Raw genomic sequence first — 11,372 nt, forward strand, 5'->3', positions numbered from 1 at the left:
TGCTAAAGGGGAGGAGGTAGGGGGGAGAGTGGGATGGGAGGTGCTGTACGAGAAACCACTCGTTGGTGGTTGGGCTTTCTGGCAGCTGTACTGAGGGAAGACGCGTCAACTCTCTCGATTCTCTCTTTCGCTCCGCTCGTGCTGCCTGAAAGCCCAACCACCAACGCACCCCTTCGTACATCTCCTACCTCTGTCCTCTCTTGTAGCTCCTTCCCTCGTAGTATCACCCAGCCAGCCTCGTTTGCTTTGCTTTGCTTTTCCTTCGTTTCGTCGAGCGCGTTCGCTTGCGAACCCTCTCTCTCTCTCTCTTTACTCTTTCACGAGCTGTTGTTGCTCGTCTTGGAGGTGACTGGGGCGAGAAAAAGAGACTGAACATGAGGGATTTGACGTCGGAGAGAGTGAGCTTACGGGGAGGAAGGGGGAAGAAGGTCGAGACGAGACGCGTCGGACTCGAACCCTCCGCTCTTCCGCTCTTTCTCCTCTCCCCTTGCCCTTGCCCTTGATTCTGCTCTCTGCTCGAAAGGATGGTGGAAGTAAGAACGCTCGCCTGAGCTCGAACTGTTCCGTTCCCTCCGTTTGACTCTTGTTCTCACCAGACCAGCTCGACGTTTTCAAAGCTGGCTCAAACTGCCCACTCTCTCTCTCTCGCTCTCTCTCGCACAAACCACGTCCATCACCCTCTCTCCCTCTCCCACATTCACTCCCTCGCAAGAACTCGAGAGGGGAAACACGTTTCGTATAAAGCAAGAAAGAGGTAGAAAAAAGCAGCAACGGTTCGATGTCTGAGAGGCCCGGATTACATAGCGTACTTCCTGGTCCACTCCCTAGCGGTAGCTTCGTATCTAGGTCTGTCGGTCTTGTAGGTCTGTGGGTGCGTGTCGATGGTGTTGAGCGAGAGACGAACGACGGAGAGGAAGACGAGGTGAAGTTGAGGCGAGGCGAGATTTGGAGGGACGGGGGTGAGCGAGGAGGAGTTGAGGTTAAGGTGGGAAGAAGGAAGGTGGGGAGGAGGACGACGAAAGGAAGGGAGAGAGCGAGCAGAAGAGGTTAGTAAAGAGAGAGAGAGAGAGGGAAGGAAGGGAAGAGAGGGAAGAACGCACGTGAGCGATCTCAGGAACCAAAGGATCGTCGGGGTTGGGGTCCGTCAACATCGAGCAGATCGAGAGGAGAACTACACGTTCCAACGCAACAGACAAAACAAGTCAGCAACTATCATCTCCTTCCCTTCCAATCCTTCTCGATCGTTTCCTCGAACCGTCGAACGTCGAAACGGGTTGAATGAGCTCACCCTTCGAAATCGTCAACGCCGGCGACCACTGGTCCCTGAGGATGTCCAGACAGATGGATCCGTTCGAGTTGATGTTGGGGTGGTAGATCTTGGTGGTGAAAGCGACCTTAGGAGGCTTGAAGGGGTAGTCTGAAAGGTTCGAAGGGAAGGGAAGACGTCAGCAACGAAAGGAAGGAAGGAGGTGGGAGTTCGGTTCGAATTTCGAGGAGTCGTGGTAGTGGTGTAGGTGAGTTTGGTTGAAGGAAAAGTAGAGTACGAACCGGTGGGGAAGGAGAGTTGACTATCGCGTGCGAAGGAGAGAAAGAAGGAAGAGAGAGAGAGAGGTCAGACGAGGTGAGGAAGGAAGGGAAGGGACGGGAAGGAGCGTTAGTCGGAAGAGGTGTACTCACAGGAAGAAGACACCGCCGGCGTAAGGAGAGTCACCCTGTTTTCGTTCCAAGCGTCAAGGAGAGCGAGAGCGGTCAGTACAGGCTCTTTGGAAGAAAGCAGGAGCTCGTGAGAGTGAAGGGACTGCGCCGACCAGAGCCAGGAGGGTTCGAGAGCCAGCATGGAGAGAGAGCAGTTGCTGCTGGTCTCCCAGCGAGCGAACGAAGAGGTCGTTCTCGAGCTTGATATGCGATAGAAGCAGAGAGGAAACTCACGGGTCCCATGATGGTGGCCTGCCAGGAGAACATGTTGTCTCCGGTAGGTCCAGCGGAACAGGACGAAGGAGGGTCTCGTCCGAGATCGATCAGTTCCTGGGAGAGAAGGACAAAGGGAAGAAAGAAGAGAAAGTCAGCTCTAGTTTCGACAGAAGAGTGGAATGGAATAGAGTGGGTTGATGGTGGTGGTGACAAGAAGGCGAAGGAGAGAGAGCGAGATGGGAGGAGGAGAGAGGATGAGGTCCGCTCCCCTTGTCTCGCTTCCTCCCTCGTTCCCCCTTTCGAGCTTCTGCAAGCTCCAAAAAGACGGATGGAGCTGTCTACGTCGTAGCATGAGCTCTCGACGCTACTTGGTCGTGAGACTCAAAGCGTTTGATGCTCGTTCCAAGCTGACCAACTCCTCCCCTTCTCTCCCTTCCTCCTTCCCTTCCCTTCCCTTCCTCTCTCTCCCACCTCCCTCAACCCTCCCATACAAAAACGAAACTCTACTCACTTTGTTGATTCGCTTCAAAGCCATCTTGTCGTAATCCGAAAAACTAGAGTCTTTGATATCCCAAAGGGCAGCGAGGAAGAGGGGGAGGAGGAGGAGGAGGTGTGAAGGTGAGGCGAGAGCGAGCGAGCGATGGGGCGGGTGGCGAAGGGAACGAGGAGGGACAAGGAGGAGAGAGGAAAGCAAGAGATTCAGTGCGTGTTGTTCGAAGGTATAGTACGAGGAAGGAGAGGCTAAAAAGGGGTCTAAACTCACTTGTTGGGTTGGAGGGTGGATGGTCGTGTGTGGGAAACAAGGAGAGGGAGGAGGAGGGCAGACCTTTTCTTCCACGACTGCTGGAAACCTTCCTTCCTTCAAACGACCACGATCGAATTTTCACTGGGAGAACACTTCGTAAGCAAGAAGGGGAAGGGTGGTCGCTGGGAAGTGCCAACTCCCGCTTCTAATACTTGAGAATTCTAGCAGGATTCCTCGATCGGGAGAAGCGAGGAGGACGAGTGTCTCCCAGGACGGTCACTTCTCTTTCCTCGCACCGCTCTCTTCCTTTCCTTCTCTTCGTCTTTTGACACGCGTGTCTCTGTATATTTACTACAAAGGTACTTCCGAGCATCACCTCTCCGCATCCCTCTTCATTGTCTACTCTTGCTCTCCCTCGAGGAGCAGTTCAATCCCACCTCCACCTCCCCTTCCTTTCTCTTGCTCTCCCAGTCCTTTGGAGCGTTTTTCATCCTTCTTCGGTCCTTCTCTCTCGAGACCTCGATTCCTTGCTCGTAGATCATACTCCGATCGATGGGCAGAGAGTCTTGATGTCGAAGAAAAGGGATTGAGGAGGCGTCGACTCGTTCTCCTTCTCTCTCTTCCCCTTTCCTTCCTCCTCCTTCTCTCTCTCTTTCTCTCTTTCTTTCTTTCTTCCCTTGGTTCAGTCGAATCTCTTCCCGTAGATCGTCTTTTCCCGACGCCGCTCTCTAGGGCTCGCCTACCCTAGTCTGCCGTGAGCGAAGAGTCGCTCGACGAGTCGAGCATGCTCGTCGTCTCCCATCTCTTCCTCCCCTTCCTCTCCCTCTTTCCCTTGCTTTCATCCATCCTCCCGTCACTCAGCTCATCCTCCCTTATTATCCGCTATCCTTCCTTCGTGAAGAAGCTGGTGATTGCGGAACGGATGAGGCTGCGACGGGCCGACCTTGTCACTTCCTTTCTTTGCACGCAACGAGACGAGACGAGACGAGGTACCTTCTCTTCCGGGCTCGTTCGACCCGACCTTCAGCTAGAGTTATACGGGGAGAGCTCTAGCTAATGCGGCCGAAAGAAACGGGAGTCGTGCCTCCTTCGTTCGCTCACGAACGGGACGACGGACGCGTCTCGATGATGGTTCCTTTCCTTCCCTTCCTTCCTTCCGCCCGTTCAGGACTTCAGCTCTCATCAGCTATGAACCTTCTGGCTGATTGCCGATGAGTCGAGCGTCCAGAGGGGCAGGTCGGTCGAGCGATCTCAATCGAACTCGAAACGAAGGAAGAGGGAGGGAGATACGGGAAGACGACGCATCTCTTTTCTTCTCTTCTTCTATTAGCCTTCGTCTTGATTCTCGTTACCCTACTGTTCAAATCAAGCCTCTCTTTCTCGAATCTCTAGCTCCTTCCTAGCAATTTAGGTCTACAAACCAACTTTGCTGGCGAGGACGGTCGGGTGTCGAGAGTCAGAGCGGCGCTTCCCTCCTCTTCCTTTCTTTTCCTTTTTTCTTCTCTCTGCAGTTCTATCCAAAGCCTCCCCCTCCCCTTCTAATCGATGCACTCTTACCCTTGCTTGATGGACCATCAAGCGTCGGTTAGGGGGGCTTGTGTTTGGAAGGAGAGGACGCGTCGAATTGCGTTCTTCACTCACAACAAGACGAGGAGGAGACCATCCCCCCAGCCCTGAACCTTTCGATGTAGTTCTTCTCAAGAGAGGAGAACTGTCTTGATCAGGCTTTCCGATGGAGGGGACGTCCTCCTCTGTTTGTCGTCGCTTTCGCTTTGGGAAACAAAACGCGACTTGCGAAGGAGGTTTCATCCTCTCTCAACTTCAAACCATACGTCGATCCTTCCACTTATGTAGTGGGCTGATGATGTCGTACTTGTGGCTTGGGACAGTCGAAGGGATGATCCCTGCTCGTTCTCGAAAGGAAGAGATGCGACGCAGCGCAACGAGGGAAGAACTTTCGGGGACCTGTCTGCCTTTTCTCTTGCTCCTCGTTCCCCGCTTCGCTTGTGCCTTGATCGTGATCTGGTTGGAGACGAGCGGAGGGCGGGGCAGAGGTAAGAGTTGAGGGAGATGGGTCGAAGAGAAAGAGGAAAGGAAGGGGAAGTCACCTTCCCCGCCTGTTCCTTCCTCCTGAGCTGCATCGTCGAGCGGAGATCTACAACCCCTTCAGGGTGCTGTATTTGTTCTTCGCTCCCCTGAAGCCTCAGGACGAGGTCAAGCATCAAGGTTGGAAGTTGGATCAAGGGATTCGAGTCGACGCGTTCTGTTCTCGTTTTTTTCCCGCCGTCTTTCTCATCCCTCGATGGGAGTTCTCCGCTCTGAAGCTGCATCGATTGAATTCAGTATGCTGTGTAAAAGCCCTACTGAGTCCTCTCTCGAACCGCTCAGGGCCCGGAAGTTGTGTCGACATCTTTCTTTCCTGTACCTCTTTCTGGCGCGTTCGCTTTTCTTCTTTCATGCTTGACCGTCGAAGTACAACCGAGTTTATTCTCCAGACTTGGAGTTTTGGACTCGGAATTTCCTTCAAGTGATCAGCGAGAAAGAAGGAGAGGAAAACGACGCGTCTCCTCTTTCGTCCCTCTACCATCTTTTCGGGGCTCATCACCGTCTCTCGATATAAGGGATCTTAAAACGGCGAGGAGCGGAACTCTCCGGAGTTCTAAATTCTCTCGTCTGCGAAGAAGTCTTTATCCATCGACGGAACTGAGCCGGACGACGCGTTCCTTTCCTGACTCCTGGTCGTCCACTTCTCCTCCGGAATGTTTCATTTCTTTCGATTGATTTGGACTTCCCGAACGAAGCCTAACGTTTCAGGTGGAGTTTGGGCTTCGGCTGGGAAGGACTGCTCGATCCATTGACTTGAAGAGAACAATGTTGCATACACGTTGACTTCTGAGTCTCTATTTCCGTTCTTCTCCCGAGGCTCGTGCTCTCACTGAGCCGTCGTACTTCTTGGAGATGTTTGAGAACTCGCTGAAAAGTTTTTGGACACCTCGAGGGAAGACGGATTCAGCGATTCGAGAAAAGCGACGGAATGCTTTGGACTCTTTGAGCCTTCCCTTTTCTGTCTTCGACCTTGAACGTGATCATCACAGTTTGCTGGTCGACCTCTCGAGACCTGGTAAGATGTCGACGACGGAGGCGCATACCAGATCCTTGGAGACCTTCAGTGATCTGCCAATGTGAGGCGTTTGAGGCGTCGACACGTCGTCTTTCCTCTCTTCTCGCCTCAATCCTTCCAACCACAGTCACGTCGCACTCTCCATATCTTTATCTCACCTCTGCACGTGCCCTTGTTGCGTCTCTTATTCCTCTATAGCCTAATCTTTCTTCCGCTTCGTCGTCAACTGTTTCTCCACCGACGCTCCTCGACGTCTTGATTCATCGCTTCTCGGATCTTTCTCCTGGAGTGAGGTCTGCGTTACCCTGGATTTTTCGTGAGGGACTACGGTGGAGATGCGGAGACTGGGAGACGGGAAGAATCCTGGAAGCGTCTTGGAGTCGAGGGTGAGTCGATGGCGCGTCGCTTTCCTTCCCGTAACGCTCTCGCTTTCGTTCCTCTGCTCGACCCACGACTTGTCCTTCTCCTTCTCCTAATCTGTCCTCTTCCGTTCTTCTACGACTTGTCTCTCCCTCCCACCTCTCCTCATCGACACCTTCGCCACGTCGCTCGCGTCTCCACTCCATCTCTTTGTCCCCAACTCTTTCGCCCTTACCATCCATCGTCGCCGGAGCTCCATCCAAATTGATTTGAATGGGTCGATTGAGGGTTTGATGGGACATCGAGCCGACGAGGAACGAATGCAGTGAGAACAAGAAGCTGAATGAAAAACTCGAGACGCGTCGGACCCTCTTCTCTTCCTCTCCCCTCTTCCTTTCTCCCAGTCTCTATCTCCCCGCCTCCTGTTCATCCTCTTGGCGAGGTCCCTGTGTCGCTCTCATCTCGTCAGATTTTGAACTGGTGAGAGCGAACGGAGAAGCTGCTTCAGAGATTGAGCAGGTCGGTTCTGCTGCTGGCCCTCTCTTCTTTCCCCTTTCGGTCTGTCCAATATCTCCAGACACCCGAACTAAACAAACAAGATTTGATAGTATATGCCAGACCGAGAGAGCTGCCGATATAGCCAGAACGACGAAGGGGAGAGGAAGAAAATGCTGCGACGCGTTTAAATCCAGCTCGTTGTACCTTCCGTCTTTTCTCTGAGAGTTCAACGAGTTATCGTACCATGAAGTGTTCTCGACGTGCAGGGTCGAGACTCAAGACATCGATGACCTGAGGAGACGGAAGGAGGCAAAGGAGGAAGGAGGCGAACGGTCAATGTTCGTTGAGCTCGAAGCTCCTGCTTGAGACTTCGCGTGCTTACCATCGGACCCACACTGTTTCGAAGTTCATCGTCGGTACTGAGCAAAACCTCTGCGAACTCTTCAGGTAAAATCCATGAGAAGGGAGGGTGGAAGCTGGGAGCGAAGGAGGAAAAGTCGAAAGGATCGAGCTCACCCTCCTCTCCTCCTCGTCAAGGCCATCTCCTGCTGCCATGACGTGACATCATTGTACAACATCTCGATAAGAAGTAGATAATGATTCCTCCAAGAGTCCTCGAAAGAAGAGTCTGAGGAAAACCTAGCCTTCGGGCCCGACCCGTCCATCCAATCGGACTCCCTCCGAAAACCAAACGACCTCGAGCTCGCCCCCTTCTTCCTCCCTTCTTTGATCTCCAAACCATCACCTTCCAACCATGTCCAACTTCTACAAATCAGGCAAGAAGATCGTCGCCATCGGAAGGTCCGTTCCTGCTTTCATTTGAGCTTCTTGCTCACCGCTGAAGACGAGGAGAGAGAAGGGCCAGCTCGACCTCTCCCTCCCTCCTCTCGTCCCTCTTCTCCTCCTGATCTTACCTCCTTCTGACTCTCCTCTTCGCTTTCTTTCTCCCCCTCAGGAACTACCAAGCTCACGCTGCTGAGCTGAAGAACGCTGTTCCCAAGGAGCCTTTCCTCTTCCTCAAGCCAACCACGAGCTACATCCAAGATGGAGGTCTCGTAGAGATTCCCAAGGGAGTCGTCGTTCATCATGAGGGTGTGTTCGCATCGGAAAGCAAAAAGGGCCGAGATGAAGACATCACTCGGTGGTCGTAGTGTCCCTGAAGGGAAGATCCTGAGCCCAAGGGAGGGAAAGAAGAGAAGGAAGGAGAGATGGAGCTCGCCAACTTAAGCAGACGACGAAAGCTGACATCGTCCTTCCTTCTTTTCTTTACAGTCGAGCTCGGAGTCGTCATCGGAAAGACTGCTAGGGATGTTTCGTCTGCCAACGCTATGGATCACGTCGCTGGATACGGTGCGTCTGGAGTCCAGCCCTCTTCGCCTTCGTTCGAGCTCGAGCTCACTGTTGACCTCTCCTTCCTTTCTTCAGCTCTCGCCATCGACATGACCGCCCGAAACGTTCAAGATCACGTCAAAGCTAAAGGACTCCCTTGGTCTACTGCTAAAGGATTCGACTCGTTCAACCCTGTTTCGGGTTTCATTCCTAAAGATCTCATCAAGGATCCTCACAACTTGAAGCTCGCTCTCTCGGTTCGTCGCCTCCGCATCGTTCCTCGTCTCTCCCTACATCTCGCTGACATGTGCTTGGTTGCTACAGATCAACGGAGTGACCAAGCAGGATGGTGTTACTTCAGACATGATCTTCCAGATCCCTCGTCTCATCGAGTTCTGTTCGAGCGTGATGACTTTGGAGGTTAGTTTTGTCGTCCTCTTCCTTGCCCTCTCCTTCCGTCTTCTCTCGACCATCTCTCCATCTCTCCAACTCTGCTCACTCCTTTTGTCTCTATTTTTCTCTTTCACGACCTCGCTCTTCCACTCACAGGAGGGTGATCTTCTCATCACAGGTTCGTCCCCGTTCTCTCTCTCTCTCTCTCTCTCTCTCTCTCTCTCTCACACACACAACTCACCTCCTCTCCTCCCTTCTCGTTCACCCTCAACAGGCACTCCCTCCGGTGTCGGACCCATCACTGCCTCGGACACCATCATCGCTACCCTGCACACTCCGGAGGGGAAGGAGCTCGCAAAGATCCAGGTTGGCGTGATTGATCGGGTGGGAGGGTACGAGTTCAAGGGATTGTAAGATGTGGTTCCGTTTTGGGGTTTGTTTTCGGGGTTGTAAGTTGAAAGAGCTGCGAAAGAGTGTGAGAAAGATAGGAGGGAAGGAGAGAGGAGACGAGAGTTGAGAGAGAGGGACGGAGGTCGCGAAGAAGCCTGCATCTTATCGTAAACAAGACCGGACGAAAAGCTCGAACCCTGCAATGAAGGACTAGAGATTATCCAAGCACTCCTTTGTAACCTCGATGACCTTCGAAGGCAATAACGACGGAAAGTCAGCTCAAAATCCCAACTCGACGCGTCCCTCTCCCACTCCCTCCTCCCTCCCCCAAAGCCAAGCCCCAAGCACTTACCTTATCGATCCCCCATCTCTCCTCCTTCCTCACCACCAAGCATCCATCGATCAACTTCCTGAACCCGTCCGAGTAAGCCTGCTGAGCCGCTGGCGCTCTCGGGTGTCGATACGATCCCGACGCGACGGCCATGGAGATGGATCCTCCTGCTTGGGCTGGGTCTTCGAAGGGAGAGTAGGAGTAGGCGATGGCAAAGAGGGTGCAGCCTAGACTCTGTTGGTGGGCGGAGGGTTGAATGGGAAATGGGGGAAGGAGGGAGTCAGTGTTCGAGAGCAGAACGAAGGGGACGAACCGAAACGAGGAATCAAGACGAAGGGGGCAAGACGTACCCAGATGTCAACTTTCTCATCCAACGTCTGTCCCGTATGAACGTCGAACAGTTCCGGAGCTCGGTAAGGCATCGACGAGTGTTCGGCTGCGATGTCCTGTTGGGTGAGAGCTTCCTGACGCGTCCGGATGTGGATTCGAGCTGGGAGACAGGATCCGAGGTCCATGAGGATGGGGGTCTTTCCGTCGTCGGCGATCATGATGTTGCTGAACGAGCAAGAGAAAGAAAAGGGAGGGAAGGACGGGTGAGCTTTTGGGTGTGAGGGAACGACGCGTCGAGAAAGAGACGGAGGGAAACTCACGCGGCTAAGAGAGATCGAACGAAGCATCGAAAGGTCAGTAGATGTAACGAGATTGATAGCCGTCGAGAGCGGACTCACGCTTGATATCTCGATGCGCATAGGGGTACAGCCCATCCGGTCCCGCCTCCTCCTTCTGCCCCACCTCCTTCGCCCGGTTCTCCTCCCCTTCATCAAAGATCGACTCCCCAGGAGCAGCAGCTCCTCCCCGACTGGCCAACAGCATTCCACCCTCCTCTTCCTCTCCGTCTCCAACGGTCGCCGAACTAGCTCCTCCAGCGGGAGGGTAGGCTGCGGACGGGCTGGGTTTCGAGTTTGGTCGGTACTGGTGCATGGCTTTCACGGCTTGACAGGTTCCGAGGAAGAGTTGGAGGAGCTGAGCTTCTGGGGGGTAGGTGGGTGGGGTGGAGAGGGAGGAGCGGGTGATGAGGTCTTGGAGGTTTCCTCGCTGGAAGAGAAGGAAGGGGAGGGACGGAGACGTGAGCTTGGAGCTCAGGACAGGATAAGCAGATGGGAGGGACGACAAACCTCGTAGAACGGCAAGAAGACCCAGATGATCTTTCCTTCTCCTGACTCGTCTTGAAGGACCGCTGAGTCGAGAACTGAAAAATGGAGAACGGCAAAGGAGGAAGAAAACAGAGTCAGATCTCTCGGAGACGACGAGCTCACCCTCTCTGGCGACTCACTCCTGATGATGTTCTCGCTCCTGAATCTCCTGTAAGCTTCGATCTCGCTCATGGCAATCTTGACAGTCTCGGCTGTAGGAGCTCGGATCTTTTTGAGAGCGAACGTTCTTCCCGAGTCGGTGTCCTCTGAAGGGGGAGGGAAGCGGGGGAAAGGGGAGTTCGTTAGAGCTCGACTACCTACGGGAAAAAAAGATGCAAGTTTGAAACGCACCAGCCAAGTATACGAACGAGAACCCTCCTTCTCCCAGTAGTTTGATAACGTTGAAGGTTCTTCCGTTGATCTTGAGAGCTGAGGATGGTTGACAGATCACCGAGAGGAGGGAGGAGGTGAAGTCGGAGATGTAGAACTGGAGCAGAAGGGGAGAAGGTCAGGTTAAGTTCGGATCCGAGAGAACTCGGAAGCAGAATGGTAGAGAGCCGATAGGAGACTAACCTGGTAGAAGAAGCAGAAGAGGAGAGAGGAGAGGGCGGAGAGGGAAGGGAGGGAAGGGAGGGACGAAGGTGGTGAGCTCCTTCGCTCGGAAGACTCGGAATGAAACGAAGCGAGAAGAGACTGACCTTTGCCCTATCTATGAAAATAGCTACGCTCTCACTCATACTCAAAGGATGGGTCCGGTTGGGCGTCGTAGAGGATCGGGAGGGGAGGTGAGAGGGACGAGAGAGCCGAGGGAAGATCGAAGGAAGGGGAGCGGGAGGAGATGGGCGAGAGCGCTGGGGTTCTTGGGCGAAAAGTGAAGTTTTTCTTGAGGGTGAGAGTAGAAGGGAGACGAGGGATGGTCGGAGGTTCGTCTTCTTCAAGGTTGTTGTAGGAGGAGGAGGATCATAGCATAACTCGAATTCGGAGTCGACTGAAGAAGCGAAAAGATAAAAACGTGGCGCGGGCAAAAATGTAGAGACAGACGAGGAGAAGATAAGAAGTAGGCGAGAAGGGATAGGTATGTAGGTCTGAAACGTCGAAGGG

At 53.5% G+C, this 11,372-nt stretch overlaps 4 protein-coding genes across 4 annotated transcripts; 2 read left to right on the plus strand and 2 right to left on the minus strand.

The window, feature by feature from the left end:
* Positions 1-715: 715 nt before the first annotated feature.
* Positions 716-2,755, minus strand: BDY24DRAFT_388569 (ubiquitin-conjugating enzyme). Its single transcript, XM_076640383.1, has 8 exons — positions 2,675-2,755; positions 2,423-2,472; positions 1,930-2,025; positions 1,678-1,712; positions 1,549-1,568; positions 1,289-1,417; positions 1,101-1,171; positions 716-865 (listed from the first exon to the last, which is right to left on the minus strand). The coding sequence occupies exons 2-8, from the start codon at positions 2,444-2,446 to the stop codon at positions 797-799; spliced, it is 444 nt and encodes a 147-aa protein (XP_076497081.1). The 5' UTR covers positions 2,447-2,472; positions 2,675-2,755; the 3' UTR covers positions 716-796.
* A 612-nt stretch (positions 2,756-3,367) lies between these two features.
* Positions 3,368-4,039, plus strand: BDY24DRAFT_388573 (uncharacterized protein). Its single transcript, XM_076640384.1, has one exon. It carries the CDS (start codon positions 3,441-3,443, stop codon positions 3,711-3,713), a length of 273 nt encoding a protein of 90 aa, XP_076497082.1. The 5' UTR covers positions 3,368-3,440; the 3' UTR covers positions 3,714-4,039.
* A 3,327-nt stretch (positions 4,040-7,366) lies between these two features.
* BDY24DRAFT_388575 (fumarylacetoacetate hydrolase family protein) lies at positions 7,367-8,886 on the plus strand. Its single transcript, XM_076640385.1, has 7 exons — positions 7,367-7,436; positions 7,591-7,727; positions 7,908-7,985; positions 8,061-8,221; positions 8,289-8,384; positions 8,514-8,535; positions 8,632-8,886. The coding sequence occupies exons 1-7, from the start codon at positions 7,390-7,392 to the stop codon at positions 8,769-8,771; spliced, it is 681 nt and encodes a 226-aa protein (XP_076497083.1). The 5' UTR covers positions 7,367-7,389; the 3' UTR covers positions 8,772-8,886.
* Positions 8,887-11,219, minus strand: ENV7 (putative serine/threonine protein kinase ENV7). The gene is made up of 8 exons (XM_076640386.1): positions 10,970-11,219; positions 10,623-10,758; positions 10,412-10,537; positions 10,254-10,327; positions 9,797-10,173; positions 9,429-9,633; positions 9,100-9,312; positions 8,887-8,996 (listed from the first exon to the last, which is right to left on the minus strand). The coding sequence occupies exons 1-8, from the start codon at positions 11,006-11,008 to the stop codon at positions 8,958-8,960; spliced, it is 1,209 nt and encodes a 402-aa protein (XP_076497084.1). The 5' UTR covers positions 11,009-11,219; the 3' UTR covers positions 8,887-8,957.
* Positions 11,220-11,372: the final 153 nt, after the last annotated feature.

This window comes from Mrakia frigida (assembly GCF_051309035.1).
Source record: "Mrakia frigida strain ATCC 22029 unplaced genomic scaffold BDY24scaffold_14, whole genome shotgun sequence".
Taxonomy (NCBI): Eukaryota; Fungi; Basidiomycota; class Tremellomycetes; order Cystofilobasidiales; family Mrakiaceae; genus Mrakia; species Mrakia frigida.

Bases quoted from the DNA above. Each gene is read 5' to 3' on its own strand.
- BDY24DRAFT_388569 (XM_076640383.1), bottom strand. From the start codon at position 2,446: ATGGCTTTGAAGCGAATCAACAAA. The intron at 1,418-1,548 runs GTTCGTACTCTA...CGAACCTTTCAG, and splicing joins TCAACTCTCCTTCCCCACCG to ACTACCCCTTCAAGCCTCCT. The intron at 866-1,100 runs GTGCGTTCTTCC...ACGCACCCACAG, and splicing joins TGGTTCCTGAGATCGCTCAC to ACCTACAAGACCGACAGACC.
- BDY24DRAFT_388573 (XM_076640384.1), top strand. From the start codon at position 3,441: ATGCTCGTCGTCTCCCATCTCTTCCTCCCCTTCCTCTCCCTCTTTCCC.
- BDY24DRAFT_388575 (XM_076640385.1), top strand. From the start codon at position 7,390: ATGTCCAACTTCTACAAATCAGGCAAGAAGATCGTCGCCATCGGAAG. The intron at 8,385-8,513 runs GTTAGTTTTGTC...TTCCACTCACAG, and splicing joins CGAGCGTGATGACTTTGGAG to GAGGGTGATCTTCTCATCAC. The intron at 8,536-8,631 runs GTTCGTCCCCGT...CACCCTCAACAG, and splicing joins GGGTGATCTTCTCATCACAG to GCACTCCCTCCGGTGTCGGA.
- ENV7 (XM_076640386.1), bottom strand. From the start codon at position 11,008: ATGAGTGAGAGCGTAGCTATTTTCATAGATAGGGCAAAG. The intron at 10,759-10,969 runs GTCAGTCTCTTC...CTTCTGCTCCAG, and splicing joins TTTTCATAGATAGGGCAAAG to TTCTACATCTCCGACTTCAC. The intron at 9,313-9,428 runs GTACGTCTTGCC...GCCCACCAACAG, and splicing joins ATGAGAAAGTTGACATCTGG to AGTCTAGGCTGCACCCTCTT.